General features: G+C 43.2%; 1 protein-coding gene across 5 annotated transcripts; it reads right to left on the bottom strand.

The window, feature by feature from the left end:
- Positions 1 to 3,062: 3,062 nt before the first annotated feature.
- On the bottom strand, positions 3,063 to 20,813 carry ZFP3 (ZFP3 zinc finger protein). 5 transcript variants are annotated; one of them, XM_053569017.1, is made up of 4 exons: positions 19,867 to 20,813; positions 17,947 to 18,081; positions 11,716 to 12,145; positions 3,063 to 4,809 (listed from the first exon to the last, which is right to left on the bottom strand). In XM_053569017.1, the coding sequence occupies exons 3-4, from the start codon at positions 11,729 to 11,731 to the stop codon at positions 3,290 to 3,292; spliced, it is 1,536 nt and encodes a 511-aa protein (XP_053424992.1). In that variant the 5' UTR covers positions 11,732 to 12,145; positions 17,947 to 18,081; positions 19,867 to 20,813; the 3' UTR covers positions 3,063 to 3,289. The 5 variants fall into 5 exon arrangements, with proteins under 5 accessions (XP_053424992.1, XP_053424991.1, XP_053424995.1 ...); XM_053569016.1 differs by lacking the exon at positions 17,947 to 18,081; XM_053569020.1 differs by lacking the exon at positions 11,716 to 12,145 and having other exon boundaries at positions 19,867 to 20,812.
- Positions 20,814 to 21,924: the final 1,111 nt, after the last annotated feature.

The raw sequence follows: 21,924 nt of genomic DNA, 5'->3' as shown, positions 1-21,924 counted from the left end.
GATTGTGAGGCCTGTTTTGTTTTTAAATGGGTCTAAAATTAAGATAAATTGTGTCTTTCCTTGGCAGTATCTTATTATCACAAAATTATGACTACCAGTCTCAATCATGGTCAGATAAGAAAGTGAAATATTCCTGAGATAACCGGGTGAGAGGTGGAGGGGGGCAGGGAATGAGGTTATAGGATTTGTGTAGTGTACATAAGGAGAGGCAGTTTCATTCACCAGAATTCCTCTTGGAAAAGCACTATACATGTAGGAATATTCTTCTGGGAATGAGGTGTGAGAGATCCCTCTTACTGTGTTCAGGTACCACAGGTCACTAAATGCCTTCTAATGTTCAAATGGGTGATTTTTTTTTTTTTTTGAGACAGTTTTACTATGTCACCCTCGGTAGAGTGCTGTGGCGTCTCAGCTCACAGCAACCTCCAACTCCTGGGCTTAAGCGATTCTTTTGCCTCAGCTTCCCGAGCAGCTGGGACTACAGGAGCCCGCCACAACGCCCAGCTATTTTTTGGTTGCAGTTGTCATTGTTCAGCAGGCCTGGGCTGGGCTCGAACCTGACAGCTTCGGTATATGTGGCTGGCATCCTACTCACTGAGCTATGGGGTGTTAAGCCCAAATGGGTGAATTAATTAAAGGATCTTTTCTTTTGCTGAACAGTGGCAGGGTTAAGGTAATGTAGCTGGAAACAGGAGACGGAAGGTTTTGATATCTGGCAGGAGAAAAGGAGCTGAGGTGGCTGAGCCCTTAGAGGGGAGGATAAAAACCTTCACAGACTGATCAAGGAACTTTTGAGGAAAAAAAGAAACCCTTTCCGTATCTTTTTTTTTTTTTGTGGTTTTTGGCCGGGGCTGGGTTTGAACCCGCCACCTCCAGCATATGGAACCCGCGCCCTACTCCTTGAGCCACAGGCGCTGCCCCCCTTTCTGTATCTTACATAGCATGTTCAACGAAGTCCATACTGCTCACGGATATGTTTGTATAAACAGATTCTTTGGGGGAAGCTTAAAGAGGTGCCCAGCACTCTATCAGTGCTAGCAAGAAGTAAATGTAGAAATAAAGTACACAAGCACAGGGATCAGACAAAAAGGTGACATCCAGGTTTCTCGTGAGAAGGAGATGGTCTGAGCACAATTTGATTGGAGCTTGAGCAATGAAAAAAAAAAGAAGGAATGAGGGAACACACTGTACTTGTAATTACCCTAAGGATTAGAAGAGGTAAGTCAACTTTCTCTGCTAAGAGTCTGGCTGTTAGACACAGAGATACCTGGAAAGATGTGAAAACTGTGCAATGAACTATTGAGGGTACAGAATAAACCCACTTTGTGGATTTTGACCAGGATGAGTTATGCTTCCAAGGACATTATTTAAATTCAATATATTCAAATCTATGTAGTAATAATAGAAAATGTGCAAAGGATTTCAAATAAGGCAGTAATCAATCTGCCTATCCACGGCACAGCAGCCCTTAATAGCATAAACCAGGGTTGGAGTCGTGGCTCTAGCACTTACTAGCTGTGATCATGGGTAAATTACTTATCATCTTCCCTCTACCCCTCCCTGACTTTTAAACTCAGGTAGGAATACCCACATCATTGACAGCTGTACAATTCTGTAAATTAAAAATCATTCAACCAAACACTTAAAACAGGCGAATTTGATAGGTAAGTTATATCTCAATAAAGCCTTTTTTTTGAGAGTCTCAAACTGTCACCCTGGGTAGAATGCTGTGGCATCATAGCTCACAGCAACCTCCAACTCAGGCTCAAGGGATCCCCAGTTTCTGTATTTTTAGTAAAGACAGGGTCTCGCTTTTGCTCAGGCTGGTCTCAAATTCCTGAGCTCAAGTCAATAAAGCTTTTTTAAAGAATACCCATATCACACAGATGCTGTGAATATAAAAATGTCAACTGTCCAGCACTGTGCCTGGCACATAGTAAACACTCAATAAATATTAGTAATTAGTATAACAGAGATTAAAGAATAGAATAAAAGTATGTAAATTTAATTATTGGGCTGGTTGAAACTTCAAGATCATTTAGCTGAACTCCCCTTTTACAGATGAGAATTTCAGAGATCAGCAGACGAAGTACCTCATTCAAGGTTTAGCTTTAAGACCAGACTCTAGACCTGCTGGATCCCCCTTAATGCAATTCCTGCTACCACTTAGTCTCAGAAACATGGGCATATGAAAAAAGAGTGTGTTTCCTTAAAGAAGAAATAACATATAGGAGAATGCAGGAAACCTATGTAGAAATGTTGAAGAAAGAATTTCAAGGCCAAGGAGCAAACCAAGAGGCTGTCACATCTTGGCCTATCAGCCAGGACCTACAACAGTGGGACACCAAGTCGTGACACCGTAAGTGCTTTCGCAACCCCAGGCCTTTGTCTAGTTAGGTAACCAGCTCAGCTGTCTGGCAAGTACCTGACAGAGATGAAGCCACAGAGTTCTCTCTGCTACTTCCTGACATAAGATCTGTCAGAAGTGGCAGGAACTGGGGACAAAACTGAATCCAGAATCTTGACAACAGTGAAAGCAACCCTCAAGTGGGGACAGTGACTAAAAGCTACTTCTGCCCATGCTAAGTAGTCTGGTCCCTATTGTTTATCCACTGGCATTGCCTAATTGGACCCTCTGAGTTCTAAGATCTTTGCCTACAATCCTCTTAGTTGCCTATCAGTTAGTTCCTCCTCCATGGAAACCTCTTCAGATGAATGAGGATGCCTAGCAGATGTGAAATGACCCAAGCTTCCTGATTCTTTATTAATGCTGCCATAAGAGAACTTGCTAATATGGCAGGAAGATTTGGAGGGTAATAAAAGCTTACTAAAGTATCCCAGTGCTAAACAGTAGACAGGAGATAAAGTGTATCTTCCGAGTCACAACTGTCTTAATATTTTAAGGGATAACATTCAATGAGTCAGCTCTGTTATTCTTAAGAAGTGGTGGAATCCCCTACTTTTCCTGAAGAGTAACAATTTAGGATAGATGGCTGGTACAGCCCCCTAAAGTTATATGATACACCTGGAAGGAGAAGGAAACGAAAGAAAAAGGGAGAGAATTAAGGCCTGTAACAGCTTTTATAATTTAACTCAGTACACTGAAACTTCTCAATGAATAATTCATAAAAGTGCCTCATTCTTTCCCACCAACTGTTTAAATCAAAATCAGTGCAAGGACAGAGGACGTTCTGTCCATTCATTTCATCTGAGAATTTGGAGTGTAGGTTATGAAGAAATGGATAAGTTGAACTTTAGCCTTTCCACAAAAAATGTTCTGTTTTGCAAATCATTCCATACAATGAACGCTTTGATGTCGAAGGAGGTGACAGCTACGACTAAAGGTCTTCTGACATTCCTGGCACTCATAAGGCTTCTCTCCAGTGTGAATTCTCTGATGTATGATAAGCTGGGAATGCTGGCTAAATGTTTTCTCACATTCATTACATTCATAAGGTTTCTCTCCAATATGAATTTTCTGGTGGAGAAGCAGCTCAGAATTATCCCAAAAGGTTCTTGCACACTCGTTACATTGATGGGGCTTCTCTCCAGTATGAATTCTCTGGTGGACAATAAGGTGAGAGGTCCGCCTGAAAGCCTTTCCACACTCAAAGCACTCGTAAGGTTTTTCTCCAGTGTGAATTCTCTCATGCCTAAGTAGTTCAGAGTTCCCCCTGAAGGCCTTCCCACATTCCTTACATACATAGGGCTTCTCACCAGTATGAATTCTAATATGACGAATAATCTCTGAGTTCTGCCCAAAAGTTTTTCCACATTCGTTACATTCATAGGGTTTGTCCCCTGTGTGAATTCTTTGATGCCGGATAAGCTCAGAACTCTGACCAAAGCCTTTCCCACATTCGTTACACAGATATGGTTTTTCTCCAGTATGAATTTTTTGGTGTCTAATAAGGCCCGAGCTATGCTTGAAGGCTTTACCACATTCATTGCATTCATGATATCTTTCTTCAGTATGAATTCTCTGATGCTGAATAAGCTGTGAGCTAACCCTAAAGGTCTTCCCACATTCATTACATTCATAAGGTTTCTCTCCAGTATGGATTCTCTGGTGGAGAATAAGGGCTGAATTCTGGCTGAAGGCTTTACCACATTCTTCACACTTATAGGGTCTCTCTCCAGTGTGAATTCTGTGATGGTGGATAAGATGTGAACTCTGAATGAAGGCCTTCCCACATTCACTACAAGCAAAGGGTTTCTCTCCAGCATGAATTCTAAGGTGCCTTCGAAGGCTTGAATTAGTTCCAAAAGTCTTTCCACATTCTTTGCATTCAAAAGGTTTTTCTCCACTGTGTACTCTCATATGCTGGATGAGATGTGAGTTCTGATTAAAGGCTTTTCCACATTCTTTACATGTATGAGGCTTTTCTCCCACAGAACATCTCTGTGTTTTGTTAAGTTCTAAATTCTCTATGAAGTTTTGGCCAGAGGTAGGAAATTTACTAACTCCCTCTGCTATTGTATCTCCCTGATGTGTAACCAGATTTGGGCTGGAACTGCAGCCTCTCTCACTCTCATTATTCTCCTGATCTTTCTCACTTGAAGGTGATTTCTTAAAAATAATCAACCCTGATGCAAAGTCTCTCTCCTGAGGAGACATCTGCTCTATAATCTCTTCTGTGTACTCTCTTGAATGTTCCTCTGATATATCTTCTTCATATGCCGCTCTAAACTCCTGACTTTGGTAAAACACTTTTGGCAGTTTTTCTAATATTGAATCATGTGACTCAGATTCTTCAGAAATTTCTTCCTTGGGAATCACCTCCTTGTTTTCAGACCCCATCTCACAATCTGAAATGAGAAAAGGTAAGCATGTGAAGTGACTATGTCATATTTAAATGAAGCTAACACTATAGGAGCTCGGACTTTTGACTTAGTTCTGATAGCTCAAATCAGTCTTGGTATCTGGTGAAATGACAGGAAGCTGCTGAAGAGAACAGGCTAAATATGTAGATTCCGACTGAAAAGAGTGGGGGAAATGATCAGGAGAAGAGATTTAAAGAGAGAAATAGGAAATGAATGGTAAAAAGGTTGCTGATAAAAAGTTCTATAATATTAACAGTTGGGTTAAAACCTAAAGTTAGGGCCAGGAGTGGTGGCTCACGCCTGTAGTCCCAGTGCTGTGGAAGGCCAAGGTGGGTGGACTGCCTGAGCTCAGAGGTTTGAGACCAGTATGAACAGCAGTGAGCCAGAGTAAGACCCCATCTCTACTAACATCAAAAACAGCCAGACGTTGTGGTGGGCGTCTATAATCCCAGCTACTGGGGAGGCAGTGGGAAAGAGCATCACCAGAGGAAGAAGAAAGTGAACAAAAAAGAAAGAATACTTCAAACAAAGAAGAATGAACAAGCAAGCTGAAATTAAAAAAATTTTAAAAAAACCCCTAAAGTTAGCAAAGAAAAAACAGTAGCCACTTGTGAACTGTATCTACCATTTATGGAATGATTATCTCCCCTACTGATTTAAAATGTCACCTATACTGGCTCAGTGCATGTAGCTCAGCAGCTAGGGGGCCAGCCACATACACCAGAGTTGGTGGGTTTGAATCCAGCCTGGGCCTGCCAAACAACGACAACTACAACAAAAAAACAGCCTGGCATTGTTGTGGGTGCCTGTAGTCCCAGCTACTTGGGAGGCTGAGGCAAGAGAATCGCTTAAGCCCAAGAGTTTGAGGTTGTTGTGAGCTGTGACATCACAGTACTCTACCAAGGGTGACAAAGTGAAACTGTCTCAAAAAAAAAAAATAAATAATAAAATTTATTTAGACTGTACCATGTCTGGACTGTATTCAGTTCTGCTGATCTATTTCTTCTCTAACATCAAACTGTTCAACCAGCTGTAGCCTTATTTAAATTTTCAGATGTTAGAAAAAGTTATCTCTGTCTTCTTTTACAGCTATTTCCTGTCTGTTCTCATATTTTTGCAAATAAATTTTAGTATAATTTTGTAGTCCAAACTTGAAGTTGTTTTTTATGTCCATCGTGTCTCTGTATCTCTTTTCACTTCATGAGTTGGTCTTGTATTTTATAACTAGTTATTACTTTTCTATATAGCCATGCTGTTGATTTCTATGCATTTTGTAATTGGCTGTTTTATAGAATTTTCATAATGCTTCCTTAAAACTTAAAAACTATTACAAAAATTTTTTAAAGACAGAGTCCCTCTATGTTGCCCAGGTTGGACTTGAGCTCCATCTCAGCCTCCCTAGCAGCTAAGACTACTAAAGCCCATCATCACACTTAGCTTTGTTAATACTTAGATCTTAAAGACTACACTTTTTTTAAACTTCTAAAAGGCTAGGACAAAGATTTTTCTTTTCTTAATAGAGATAAGATCTTGCTGTGTCAACCAAACTGGAGTGCAGTGGCTTGCTCATATTAATAACTTACTATAACCTTGAACGCTTAGGCTCAAGTGACCCTTCTGCCTCAGCCTCCCCAGTAACTATACAGGCAAGTATTGCCATGCCCAGCTAACTTTAATTTTCTGTAGAAACAGGGTCCCACTATGCTTCTCAGGCTTGTCTCAAACTCCTGGCCTCAAGCAATCTTCTCACCTCAGCCTCCCAAAGTGCTATGGTTACAGACATGAACATGCCAGGCCATGCCTTGGCCAAGAATTTTAGTTGCTTACTCCAGTATCTATTCTTCCTCATTTTCTCACAACAGAGTAATAAATCTACTTAATGTGGCGATGAGTCTAACTAAAGAAATACATTCTCCAGCTTTTCTTGTAGCTAGCATGGACCATGTGACAAATTCTGGCCAAAGAGATGGTGAGACATAAAGGGAAGCACATGAGACTACTGGTAATAATAGATGAGGTGATATATTTCTCCTCTCTCTTCTTCCATGCGGTTCCTAGGACAGGATTGGATAGCTGGAGTACTATCTTGGACCACGAGTATACTGGCATACCCTCGGACTGGAGCTCAGAGCCAGAAGGAACCTGGGTCCCTAAGGAATCCATAGCACTGTCATACCAGTCCTAGAAGGCCTGCCTCTCAACTTCAGTTATCTAAAAGAGAAATAAGCTTTTGACTTCCTTAAGCCATCATGGGGTTTTTTTGTTTTTTTTTTAATTACATGAGGGGAAACATATTCCCAACTAATACAACTGCCCTGGAGATTTAGGCATCCCCATCGTAGACATGGGGTACAAATGCTGAGAGGATGAGCCTAACATCTATTAGGTGATAAGCATCCTGGCACTAATTTCACAGTGGCCCTTTGCCCAGGGCAATGTACCACAGTAGATCTCAGGAAGATAACCCTCCCATCAGTGAAAGTGTTAATTGTGGGAGATGATCCTCAAGGGGGGATAGACAGATACGGAATTTCATCTTTTAGGCAACGTAGTCATGGGATGGTTTTTAAACCAAGGAGTGACATGGTCCCTGGTCAGATTAGTATTTTAGGTAGATGTACCCTAGGGGCCATTTGAACTAGAAGGCAGTGGGTCTGAACACAGGGAGATCATTTCGGAGGCTAATGGAGTCATCAAGGCCCATGGCAATGCACTCTAACTAGGGCAACAGTGGCAGTGGGGCTGCAGAGGAGATAGACTGGAGAAATACTTAAGAGGTGACATTCTGCAAGATTTGGTATATGACTGGATACAGATAGAAGAAAGAGGAAGGAGTCAAAGCTAGTGCCCAGATCTCACTTAACTTGAGAGATGGTAATAAGATGGAGGGTGGCACCACCAGGATTGGGAGTACTAGAGGAGCTAGGTTAGGAGGGAAGGTGATAAATGAGTTCTGTTTTGAACAAGTTGAGCTTCAAAATATCCACAAAGAGGTATCAAGAAAGCAATACATTGCTCTAAAGCTTAACGTAGTCAAGACTAGAGATGCAGACTTGCCAGTACTCAGCTTGAGTACAGTGTGAGAACTGTCAGGAGACTGATGACAGAAACTTAGGAGTCAAAGCTAACAGTCCCAAATACTCCAGGTATTTTCCATGTTACTCTCTAGATCTTTCCACTCTTCTCACCCTGCTCTCTGCTCCAGAAGGCTAAAGTGTATGGCACTCATCAATAGGCCCTCAGGCTCCCAGCTGTGTTTCACCAATGGGAGCTGGAGCAAAACACTGGAAGCAGGGAGAAAAGAGCAGTCAGGATATTTGTTCTCCTAGTTCAATTGTTCCTCAATTGAAGGTTATTACTCCTGTCAAGGAGTCTATCCTATTCCATCATCTCACCATCTAGGTTCCAGTAACCTCTACTTCCTGTTGTCTCTTCAGGCCCAGGGCTGATGACTATTACAGCCACAGGCTCCTCAGTACCCTGCCCACACCTTCATCATTTACAAATAACCTCTTTGTGAATAAACCTTCTTCAACTTAGCCTAATTTGAGAGAGCTGTTTCCTATTCAGACCCTGACAATAAATGAATAAATGGAGAAAGAGAAGTCTGCAAAGAAGAGAAAGAATGGTTAGTGAAGGAGAAGAACCAGAACTGTGTCATAGAAGTCACCGGAACAGGGCAGTGCCCGTGGCTCAGTGAGTAGGCTGCCAGCCCCATACACCGAGGGTGGTGGATACGAATCTGGCCCCGGCCAAACTGCAACAAAAAATAGCCAGGCGTTGTGGCGGGCGCCTGTAGTCCCAGCTACTCAGGAGGCTGAGGCAAGAGAATTGCCTAAGCCCAAGAGCTGGAGGTTGCTGTGACCTATGACACCACTGCATTCTACCAAGGGCGACAAAATGAGACTCTGTCTCTAAAAAAAAAAAAGAAGTCACCAGAACAATGGCAGAGGGAATTAAAAAATATGAAATGAAGGCGGGGCATGGTGGCTCATGCTTATAATCCTAGCACTCTGGGAGGCCAAGGCGGGTGGATTGCCTGAGCTCACAGGTTGGAGACCAGCTTGAGTAAGTGCAAAACCCCATCTCTAAAAAACAGTTGGGTGTTGTTGCAGGTGCCTATAGCCCCAGCTACTTGGGAGGCTGAGACAAAAGAATCACTTGAGCCCAAGAGTTTGAGTTTGCTGTGAGCTATGATGCCACTCTACTGGATGCAACAAAATAAGACTTTGTCTCAAAAGTATCAAATGAACTGAAGTGGGAGGATCGCTTGAGACCAAACCTAAGCAAGAACAAGAGGCTGTCTCTACACAAAACAGAAATAATCAGCCAGACATGGTAGTGCACATCTGTAGTCCCAGCTACTCGGGAAGCTGAGGCAGGAGAATTGCTTGAACCTAGGAGTTGGAGGTTGCTGTGAGCTATGATCAAGCCACTGTGCTCTAGCCAGGCAACAGAGTGAGAAGGTGTCTAAAAACAAACAAATGAACGAAAAAGTATCAAATGCAGCTGAGAGATCCTGCACAGTAATAATGGGGAAATGTCCGCGGGACAATTGGTTGATCACAGATGATCTGTGATAATATATTCCATGGAATGGCAGCAGAAGCCAGGTGGCAGTGACTGAATAATGGATGTGCCCCCTTTTTCACAAAAAAATGTAGATGAAAGGAGAAGACCAAGATGGACAGTAATAGGAGAGTACTCCATGGGATTTTCTCTGATAGGAGAGATTTAAACATGTTTTTATTTTTTTTTATTTTTTGTAGAGACAGAGTCTCACTGTCCCGCCCTCGGGTAGAGTGCCTTGGCGTCACACGGCTCACAGCAACCTCCAACTCTTGGGCCCACGCGATTCTCCTGCCTCAGCCTCCTGAGCAGCTGGGACTACAGGCGCCCGCCACAACACCCGGCTATTTTTTTATTGCAGTTTGGCCAGGGCTGGGTTTGAACCCGCCACCCTCGGCATATGGGGCCAGCGCCCTACTCATTGAGCCACAGGCGCCGCCTAAACATGTTTTTATTAGAAGGAATGGTGTCAGTAAGGGACAGGGGTAAAGAGGGAAGAAAAGATGAGATTACTGAAGAAATGAAGCAAAAGAGATTAGGGTCACATGGTGAAGAGGAAGTGACTTTGGGGGTGACTATACTGCCAGTCTCCAGTCATCCTGCAGGATGTTGGGCACTACAACATCCTACCCTGGAGCTTCTCTATGAGTGCTGCCCTGGTAATGCCCCCTTCCCTGACACCCAGAAGGAACCTCATCTCCTACTGGACCCCTGAAGTCCTGGAAGGCCTCTGTGCTAGCCCTCAAAATGATCTGGAATCTTCTTTAACATCCTCCACCTTGGCATCTTCTCTAATTTTCCCAATAAGTAAAGAGGGTACCACATGCTGGATTTCTCCTTTTTGTGAAATCTTTGAAAATTATAGATAATATATAGCTATATAATAGATATATAGGGATCCTTTGTAAAGAATTTAGCTATCTTCTTCATCTACAGTACCATTTGAGTTCGGGAGCCTGGTCTTAAATACATTTCTCTCCAATATCCAGCCAAGAACAATTTCCACAAGCTGGTTCTTCAGGCCTCATCTACTTCCAACCCTGTCTGGCCTTTGTATTCATCTTCATGTCTCCTATTGTTGCTTCTTTTCTACCATCTAGTTCTTTTCTTTATCCTTTTCTTCTTTTTTTTTTTTTTTTTTTTAGAGACAGAGTCTCATTTTGTTGCCCTCGGTAGACTGCCGTGGCATCACAGCTCACAGCAATCTCAAACTCTTGGGCTTAAGCAATTCTCTTGCCTCAGCCTCCCAAGTGGCGGGGTCTACAGGTGCCCGCCACAACGCCCGGCTATTTTTTTGCTGCAGTTGTCATTGTTGTTTTAGCCGGCCAGGGCCAGGTTCAAATCTGCTACCTTCAGTGTATGTGGCTGGCACCCTGCCAGCTGAGCTGTGGGCGCCACCATCCATCTAGTTCTTTTCAAATTCACCATTTGTAGAACCTATGCCTGTATCACACCAAATGAAAAACAATTTGCTCACACAGTAAAACAAGATACAATAGAAGTTAGCTATGTATCTATCCCCCACTTCAACACCTGGTTTAAAACTCAAATTCAGAAAGTTTTCCCCAAATGTATCTGACCATTCTTTTATTTTGCATTCTACCAATGATACAATTATTGTCATTTGTTAAATACTGCTTTATAGATATCTTCTGAAATACAAATCAAAGCCAATCTGCCAATCTCCATTTAGTTGTTTTGTTTTCATTCTTTCTTTTTCTTTTTTTTTTTTTTGAGACAGAGAGTCTCACTATATCACCCTCAGTAGAGTACGGTGGCATCATAGCTCACAGCAACCTCAAACTCTTGGACTTAAGTGATTCTCTTGCCTCAGCCTCCCAAGTAGCTGGGACACAGGTGCCTGCCACAACACCTGGCTATTTTTTTTTTTTTGTAGTTGTCATTGTTGTTTGGCAATCCTGGGCTGGGCTGGTTTCAAACCCCCCAGCCCTGGTGTATGTGGCAGGCGCCCTAGCTGCTGAGCTAAGGTGCTGAGCCTTTTTTTTTTTTTTTTTTCTTTTTTACGAGTCTCACTGTTGCCCAGGCTAGAACATTTGGGCATCAGCCTAGCTCATAGCAATCTCAAACTCTTGGGTTCAAGAAATCCTCCTACCTCAGCCTCCCAAACAGCTGGGACGACAGGTACCCACCACAATGCCCAACTAATTTTTTTCCTATTTTAGTAGAGACATGTCTCATTCTCACTTAAGCTGATCTAGAACTCCTAATCTCAAGTTATCCTCCTGCCCCAGCCTCCCAGAGTGCTAGGATTACAAGCATGAGCCACCACACACAGCCTAATTGATTTTTCCATATACACACCCATATTAGGTCTCATCCTTATATGAAAATATGCTGCAGTTGTCAAATTGCAAATTCAAATTCCAAAACACAATTTTCTATCTTCCTGTATTTCACTTCTTTATTTTTCTAAATCTGAAATTAGATGTTTCTGGAGAGAGGTGAGATGGAGGTGCTCCTGAAGGAAAGGAGGTTAACCATTCTTGGTCTTCAGTTTGGCAGATGACAGGCAGACCTCTATTTGTCTTCATAGCTCAGGAAGGATCTGCAATTCTGTAGACCTGGATTTTTTTTTTGCAATGCACCTTGGGAGAGCAGGTTAAGAAGGCCTCATTCAGGATCAGGCATGCTGGCTGACACCTGCAAATTCAGGCACTCTGGGAGGCCGAGTGGATTGCTTGAGCTCATGAGTTTGAGACCAGCCTGAGCAAAAGCGAGACTCCTGTCTCTACTAAAAGAATAGAAAATAGAAGTTAGGTATGTATCTATTCCCCACTTCCACACCTGGTTTAAAACTCAAATTCAGAAAGTCTTCCCTAAATGTAGCTGGGTGCCATGGTGCACACCTGTAATCCCAGCTACTCAGGAGACTGAGACAAGGAGATCACTTGAGCCCAAGAGTTGAGGTTGCTGTGAGCTGTGAGGACACCACAGCACTCTTCCCAAGGCAAGTGAGTGAGGCTCTGTCTCAAAAACAAAAAAAAAAGGCATCGTCCAAAATAACTTGATATGTAAACCACATGGCTGTTAATTAACAATGAGAAATGAAACTGCTAACGGACCACTGCCTAGATGGAAATCTACATGCTAAGCCAAATAAAACCCTGAAAATTCTTCAGTAAGCCTACAAGCATAGCAGGAAGATATAGTTAGATCAATGGTCTTGGAACCAGACTAGCTATATAAGAGTCAAATTAAAGAAATTTGTCAACCCCTCTTGGGGCAGGACACAATTACAAGAGGGACTTTATCTAACAAACGCAAGCAGTGTAACCTGGTTCTTTGTACCCTCAATGAATCCCCAACAAGTAAAAAAAAGAAAGAAAAAAAGAAAAAAGAGAAATCTGTTAAAATACTACTCTCTAGGTCCCACCTCAGACTTCTCAGAAGCAGAATCTCTTGGTCTCTTGGAGGAAGGGGATCTGTATTTAGGAAGTGCCCGAAGTGAATCTAACGCCCAATCTATTTGAAAACAGCTGTTACAAATTCTTTTTTTTTTGAGACAGAGCCTTAAGCTGTCGCCCTGGGTAGAGTGCTGTGGCATCACAGCTCACAGCAACCTCAAACTCCTGGACTCAAGCGATTCTCCTGCCTCCACCTCCCAAGTAGCTGGGACTACAGGCACCTGCCACAACACCCGGCTATTTTTTGGTTGCAGCCGTCATTGTTGTTTGGCGGGCCCAGGGTGGCTTCGAACCCGCCAGCTCAGATGTTTGTGGCTGGCGCCGAGCCTGTTACAAATTCTTAATGACTGGAGTGATTCCACATTAAGAGTGGAATCCACACTAAGAGTGGAATCACTCTAAGGTCTCCCATGCCAGGCAGATCAACATGGGTCAAGCAGCAGGATTACAGACATACTGGTGGTTCTTGCTCTGCCTTCTGTTTTCCCTAACCTCCATCTAGATTGCCCATCCCCTCCCCATAACTTCTGATACAATACTTTAGATACCCTTTTCTGAATTAAAATCTCTTTTGTTATGTTATTAGACTGACTAGTTACAGTGACTAGACCTGATTCTGCCCAAATTGCCTAAATCCAATTTTACAACAATTTCTTATGATACCAATATCACTTAATTCTTGGATATCATCTGCCAACAATCACATTGTGTTTGTATTAAAAAATTATCAAATAATCTATCAGCTGACTGACAGCCTGATTAGGCCTTTTGAAAATTTTGTTGAGAGTAAAGATTGGGACTTACATTAAAAAGGTTCAAGAAACTTACACTTACTTCTTTTTTTTTTTGCAGTTCTTGGCTGGGGCTGGGCTTGAACCCACCACCTCCGGCATATGGGGCCGGCGCCCTACTCCTTTGAGCCATAGGCACCACCCAAGAAATTCTCAACAAATTGTCCCCTTGTATGACACTCTAGAGGCTCCCCTTCTCACACCCGAGTGATGCACTATAGTAAAGTTAAGTAAAATAAGTAAAAATTAAGAAGGGATGGATGACAACTATGTCTTTCTTTATAAGGGAGGAAAAGAGTAATTGCGAAAGAGGAGATGAGAAAAGAGAAACTTGTAGGCCATTAGCCCATTCTCAAGCTGATCAGTCACAGGCAAGGCTACAAACTGAAGTCAAGGAGCTAGAAATTGACTTCTAATTTATAGGCCAACAAATGTTATAGAAAGCATGTGTGTACCCACTTGACATACTTCTGTTTGAAGACTACTGCACTGTGAGTAGAAATACAACGCAGGCAGACATTCCAGAGGACTCATGAGGGAATGCCCCACCCTCTGCAGCAGTCTATGGTGGTGAGGGGGGCTCAGAATGTTTGTCAGAATAGACAGAAAACTAGTTTGGGGACATCTGAGTAAAAATCAGCAGTTTAGCAGAGACTGTATATCAGCAGAGTTAGAGGGGATTAAAAATTACCCTAGGTGGCACCCATAGCTCATTGAGTGGGGTGCTAGCCACATACACGGAGGCTGGTGGGTTCAAACCAAACTTGGGCCAGCTAAAACAATGACAACTGCAACAAAAGAAAATAGCCAGGCATTGTGGTGGGCATCTGTAGTCCCAGCTACTTAGGAGGCTGAGGCAAGAGAATTGCTTGAACCCAAGATTTTGAGGTTGCTGTGAGCTGTGACGCCATAGCAGTCCACCAAGGGTGACATAGTAAGACTCTGTCTTAAAAAAAATTATCCTAGAGTGAGACAATCTAGCCTAAGACTGTAACTGTTCCTTTCCCTTCCCTAAGGCAACTTTGTTACCTACTTACCTTTCACCATCAACAAAAATTAATTCTCACTAGATAAAAAAACTTGAGGCGGTACCTGTGGCTTAGTGGGTAGGGAACTGGCCCCATATACCTAGGGTGGCAGGTTCAAACCCGGCCCTGGCCAAATTGCAACAAAAAAAATAGACGGGAGTTGTGGCAGGCACCTGTAGTCCCAGCTACTTGGGAGGCTGAGGCAAGAGAATCGCCTAAGCCCAGGAGTTTGAGGTTGCTATGAGCTGTGACGCCATGGCACTCTACCGAGGGCGACAAAATGAGACTGTCTCTACCAAAAAAAAAAAAAAAAGATTTAAACTTAAGACATGAAACTATAAAAATACTAGAAGAAAGTGCAGGGAAAACACTTGAAGAAATCGGCCTGGGAGACTATTTTATGAGGAGGACCCTCCACGTAATTGAAGCAACACCAAAAATACATTACTGGAATCTGATCAAACTAAAAAGCTTTTGCACAGCCAAGACACAGTATAGTAAAGCAAACAGACAACCTTCAGAATGGGAGAAGATTTTTGCAGGTTATGCTTCAGACAAAGGTATGATAACTAGAATCCACAGAGAGCTCAAACTAATCAATAAGAAAAGAACAAATAACCCCATTTCTCTGTGGGCAAGAGACTTGAACAGAAACTTCTCTGATGAAGACAGGCGCATGGCCTACAAACACATGAAAAAATGCTCATCATCCTTAATCATCAGAGAAACGCAAATCAAAACAACTTTGAGATATCATCTAACTCCAGTAAGATTAGCCCACATCACAAAATCCCAAAACTACAGATGTTGGCATGGATGCGGAGAGAAGAGAACACTTCTATACTGCTGGTGGGAATGCAAGCTAATACGACCTTTTTGGAAAGTAGTTTGGAGAATACTCAAGGAACTAAAAGTAGATCTACTGGCTTGGTGCCTGTAGCTCAGCAGTTAGGGACCAGCCACATACACCAGGGCCGGCAGGTTCGAACCTGGCCCAGCCCAGACCTGCCAAACAACAAAGACATCTACAACAACAACAACAACAAAAATATCTGGGGGTTGTAGCGGGCACCTGTAGTCCCAGCTACTAAGGAGGCTGAATCAAAAGACTCGCTTAAGCCCAAGAATTGGAGGTTGCTGTGAGCTGTGACGGCATGGCACTCTACCGAGGGTGACAAAGTGAGACTGTGTCAAAAAAAAAAAAAAAAAAGTAGACCTACCGTTCTATCCTGCAATTCCTCTAGGAGGTATATACCTAGTTGATCAAAAATTATTTTACAACAATGACATTTGCACCAGAATTTTTATTGCAGCCCAATTCATAATTGCCAAGACATCAAAACAGCCCAAGTGCCCATTGACCCATGAATGGATTAACAAATTGTGGTATATGTACACCAGGAAATACTATGCAGCCATAAAAAAAGAAAGAGACTTCACGTCTTTTATGTTTACCTGGATGGAGGTGGAACATATTCTTCTTAGTCAAGTATCTCAAGAATGGGGAAAAAAAGTATCCAATGTACTCAATACTACTATGAAATCAATATATAAACACCTGCACATTCATATGAATGGTGAAACATAACTATAGTCCAGAAAGTAGAAGGGAAAGGAGAGAGAGAGGCAGGGAGAGGAGGGAGGGTATTTTGGGGGACCTCACCTAATGGACATGATGCAATGGTACATTTCAAAACTATTAAGAAAAGAGTATAATTGTGATGAATGTGTTACTTAGTTCAATGTAAGCATTTCACATTGTATATCAAATCAGTACACTGAACTCCATAAATGCATCAACCTACAAAAATATGATTTAATAAACACACATGGAAAAAGACTTGTTCTATGATTTAGTGCCTCCACCTTTATCATAAAGGTCATCTAAAGTTATGATGACCTTAGATGACCTTTATCATAATCAAAAGCCCACCACAGGATTGAGCCATGAGACTATTAACTCTTTTTTATTCTGTAAACACATGCCCTAAAATCTTTAATAAAAAAAAAAGTCCTGAGATTTCGAATGGGGGCAGCACCTGTCTGCTTTGCTACAGACTGGTCTCAGCAGATTTTTTTCACAGAAACTGTGCGTGTGAATTTCTTGCACTGTTTCTCCTTTCTTCTCTGGACCAGGTGGTCAGGAAAGTCCCCACTAGGAAATTCCAAGTCTGAGGTGTTACTACTCCCTCCTGGGTTGCAACACTGCATTACAGAATTCCAGGCAGAATACAAACCAAGCAAAGCCTCAGAGGCCAGGAAGTACAGGAGGAATATGAAAAGAAACAGAACAGGCTGGGTGCGGTGGCTCACGCCTGTAATCCAAGCACTCTGGGAGGCCAAGGCAGGTGGACTGCTTGAGCTTAGGAGTTCTAGACCAGCCTGAGCAAGAGTGAGACCCTAGTATCTAAAAATAGTCCCAGCAACTCGGGAGGCTAAGGCAAGAGATCACCTGAGCCCAAGAGTTTGAGGTTGCTGTCAGCTATTACACCAGGGTACTCTATCAAGGGCAACAAAGTGAGACTGTGTCTCAAAAAAAAAAATGCAGAAACAGAACACTGTGACTTCAATTTAGCATGTGCAAGGTTGGTACAGATATGGAAGGAAAGAAGAACAAGCATGCACTGACATTTTGATGTGGAGAGTAACAATGAACATTTACTATGATGAACATTTACTACATGCTAAGCAATTAATAGACACTACCTTGTTTAGCCCTCACAACCTCCTTATGAGACAAGCATGCTGGAGACCAACAATGTGAGAAGGAGCCAATCATCACATTCTCCTGAATTTTTTTCCAGTGATGCTTTTGGCAGCCTGGGAATCCAGGGAGTTATGAATGGTGGAAAACTGAGGTAGTAAGGGACTCAGAATGTAAGTCAGGACATGGTGAAGATGACTGAGAAGGAGAAGGGAGGATTGGGATGCTAACAGATGGAGGTTACCGAGAGAGTGAAGAACATGGTGAACACCTGGCACCAACGGAAGAAATCCTGGAAATTGGGGTGAGATTTTATTTTGAAATGTCAAAAATTTTAACACATCAAAAATAACATTCTTTGAAACTATTACAATTTATGAGAAGAAATAGAAACATTTTGAATGTCAACTTAAAGCTTCCAAAATTATTTTAAGGGGTATTTAAGCAAAACATCTGTAGTGGCCTCACTCTCTTTGCCAGATATCTAACTTTATCAAGAGGACATCCCAATTGAGTTAACCTAATCAAATAACTACTATCCTCCTTGAAAGTGACTGAGAAACACCAGGGATTTAGAAATCCCTGGTTCAGAAATAGACATATACCTTCATCTGGGTCAATATGTTGAGGGAGTCTGTTAGGAGCTTCTGGGAATAGTTTCCTGCCATCCCTGAGAGAACCATAGGAAGAGATTTCTACATATGGTTGCCTGGACTTGCTGCTGCCATCTCATTACCAGCCTGTGGATGAAGGCGGGTAAAGCTATGAAAATCAACAGCAAATGGAGCCAGGGCCACTTAATTAATTCAGTCCTGAAATGGCTATACCTCTTGACTTGATTATGAAAGCATATACTTGCATTTTTTTTTTTTTTGCAGGTTTTGGCCAGGGCTGGGTTTGAACCCTCCAGCTCCAGCATCTGGGGCTGGTGCTCTACTCCTTTTAGCCACAGGTGTCACCCATACTTGCATATTTTTAAGTCAGCCTGAGTTGGATTCTTTTACTTACAGATAAAAGCATCTTTTTTATTTTTTTTTAAGATGGGGTCCTGCTATATCTAGGTTGGTCTCAAACTCCTGGCCTCTAGTGATCCTCCCTCCTCAGCCTCCATGTAGTCCCAGAGTAGCTGGGAATACAGACTCCAGCCATGGTACCACCACACCTGGCTAGATAAAAGCATCTTAACTGATGATATGATTTTCCCTACCTTCTGAAAGTCCAAATCCTACAAAATTCCCAATGTCGGATGTATAAGAACCACCCCCTCCCACTAAATCTTCACTAGCATCTGCAGGAAAGGGGGTCCTCTCTAGGGCCTCTGAACCCGCATTTCATCAGCCTTTTCTCACTCTTTCTTTGTACTATAGTTGTCATGTAACTTCCTGTTTACTGCTCCCCAGGACCCACAGAATAAAAAGGACTTCACATGGTGCCTATGTACTCATGATGAGGCCTATTTTCCTTCCCAGCTCTTTATTAACTTTTAGAAGCTGCAGTCACACTCGGTGTCCTACAATTCAAACACTTCTTATTCTTTAAAGTTTCTTTGCCTTTGAGAGCAAGTTATTCCCACTTCCTGGAATACTATTGCCCACCTGGTGCATATAACAAATACCTCCAAGACTCAGCTCAAACATGGATAGTCCCCTCCATTTTCTTCTCTGACCTCCGGGCCCTAAGACAAATTGATACCCTTTCATCTTGTAGAAGTTACCCCCACTGTGTTGTTAGTTCATTTTCATGTCTGTTTTCTTCTATAGACCACGAACAAGGATGATGTTCTATTCATCTCGGTATTCCCAATGCCTCGCACATTTTGAATACCTGGTAAAAGTTAACTGAATTTTTGTAACTGTCTTATCTACACAATGACTCTTTGGTAGTTTTGAGAGCTAAACTGAATATTTCACTCACCTTTGTATTTAAGGAGCTTTGGACAGTGTCTGACATGTAACTGGTGTCAATAACTATTTGTAAATATAAGTTCCTTCTCCCAACCTAGATAACATTTAAGGCAATTATCCACCTCTTCTCTGTCCTCCCTCCGGTACTCATAATCAAGACGGTTCTGTTAACACTGTGGCTAAAATCTGTCTTCTTTCTAACTAACCCCCACAGACTATTCTGTCTGCCAGCACACGGTATAATCTGCCACTGGGGCCATCAGCTTTTGGCACTGCCCGCCATTTCGTTTTAGCGGTTAATCTGGGGGCTGGAATGTCTGAGAAATACACAACTCCCATCGGTCCCCACGTTTGGACTATAGAGCTTGTCCCTGCTTCTCCCACAACCACGGGTGACATACACTGAACCAGAGCTGGGACGGTCCCAGGCAGTGACCAGGCCCCACACTCTGTGCGGAGGTCGGACATGCAGGCCAGGGGTGGGGAGTGGGTATAAAGTCCAAGGTCAGCGAACCCGGGTCGTGAGCGGGCCTAAACGTAGGGTTTCCGCTCGGCTCGCGGACTAGGGAGTTGGGAGACCAGCGCCCTCCTCCCCCTCGCCATGACTGAAGGACGTCTCACCGCAGGCCGCTACCGCCCCACGCTCACTCCCGTTCGGGCTCCGGCGCCCCTGGGCCGCTCACACAGAACCAGCCAGCTGTTATCTCGGCGTCACAGGCGACAGGCATCGGCCACTTCCGGTACCTGGGCCGCACTCCAGCCAATCAGCGAGCGCCGCGCGCCGCGGCAGCAACAGGTGATCGGCGCGCCAACGCCTCCCGGACTTTTCCAGCTTTCCTTTTCGCCGGTTCTCAACCTGAGCCAACTCCCACCAAGCCGCCGCCTGCCTAGGTGGCTTCCAGGAACGGCCCTAGGTACTGGGCGACGGCCACTTCGGATCACTGATGAGCCGAGTCCTCCCAATTTCCTAGAACGGCTCCGGGGAGGAACTTCCGCCCCGTGACCGGCCGCTCTGTGCGCTGGTGTCGCTTTCCAGTCATTTCTCTGGAGAAGTTGGAAGTCTGTTTCACGTTCCTACGAAGATGGCCTGCACGTCCCCTTTAACGCTTACTATCTACATATCTCTTATTCTCTAGCTCCGTGAGTCTGATAAACACTGGTTCCTAGATACTAGGAACCGGCAGGTCAGCGGCGGTGGCGAAGGGAGAAATGCTTTGAGTTCAGAGATGGCTGGGGAGGAGTGATGTTGGGCTGAAATCTGAAGGTTGAGCGGGAATTATCCAGCAGAAGAGTACAGAGAAAGGCGGTGCAGGCAATGTGAACAGCATTCTGCGTTAGCCTTATATTCCCTGAGCAACGTTGGGCCATTCTCGCCTTAGAACCTTTGTACTCCTTACTTATCTAACTTTGCACAACAAACTTCTTGTTTTTAAGTCTCAGTTCAGAGATCATTACGTTGAAGAAGTCTTCCAGCTTATCTAATGTTGCCTCAAATTACACCATCCCTCCCAAATATGCGTTACGAGGAAGGACTACCATTGTCTCTGTTTGGGGCTGGCGTTCACCCTTGCACCAATTACAGGGAAAGGAAAGGTATGATTAGCAAAGCCTGGATCACATAATCCTGTGAAAATAGGGAAAGGAGTGACGACCTCAGAAAGGGATATTGTGTTTATATCCAGTACACAATCTAGCAAAAAGTAAAACTTCCTTGAATTCATCACTGAGATTAGGCCCTACCAGGGATCTTCAAACTACGGCCCGCCGGCCACATGAGGCAGTGTGATTGCATTTGTTCTCATTTTTTTTACATCAAAATAAGATATGTGCAGTGTGCATAGGAATTTGTTCATAGTTTTTTTTTAAAACTATAGTCCCGCCCTCCAACAGTCTGAGGGACAGTGAACTGGCCCCGTTTAAAAAGTTTGAGGACCCCTGTGACTAGACTCTAAGGTCCGTCACCTTTGCCATTCACACACCAATATCCTTAACTCTGTCCTACCAACTGCATGGGAAATTTGTTAAGCCTGAATCAGTCAGAATGCCTATTTTCCTTGCCCAGGCTAACAGTGAGAGGGAAAAACCATACATTTTGGAGAAGAGCCCAGATTTTTATGGCCTCTGCTTTCCAGAGATCTTTGACTTGTGCCCAGAAATAATTTCCTGTTTTCCTAGTCAGCTTCTTTACCATTTTCCACATTGGCCATTTCAAGCTTCTGCACTCTGACAAATCTTTCTCCAAGCCATAATCCAGGAGGTGTCAATTTCCACCACAATAGTTACCAGTTACATTTATCACAAGGAAAGGTATCCAGACTACAAAAGTATGCTGTGTCAGAGCCAAGGGTGGAAGACATTTATCTACCTGTGTTAAAGGGCATCTGACTCAATAGCATAAATCAGTGATTCTGAACATTGGCTGCATATTGGAATTACCTGGGAATTTTGAAACTACTGTTATATCTGCTACTATTCACATAGATTCTGTTGAAATTGATCTTAGATATGATCTGGGCATGGGTTTGGTTTGGTTTGATTTGGTTTTTAACTTTCCAGGTAATTCTAACAGACAGTAAAGGTTAAAAACTGATTGCATAGGCTCGGCGCCTGTGGCTCAAGCGGCTAAGGTGCCAGCTACATATACCTGAGGATTTGAATCCAACCTGGGCCTGCCAAACA

Source organism: Nycticebus coucang, chromosome 18 (genome assembly GCF_027406575.1).
Source record: "Nycticebus coucang isolate mNycCou1 chromosome 18, mNycCou1.pri, whole genome shotgun sequence".
Lineage (NCBI taxonomy): Eukaryota > Metazoa > Chordata > Mammalia > Primates > Lorisidae > Nycticebus > Nycticebus coucang.
The sequence above is the reverse complement of the archived record's forward strand: the minus strand, read 5'-3'. Positions and strand labels throughout refer to the sequence as shown.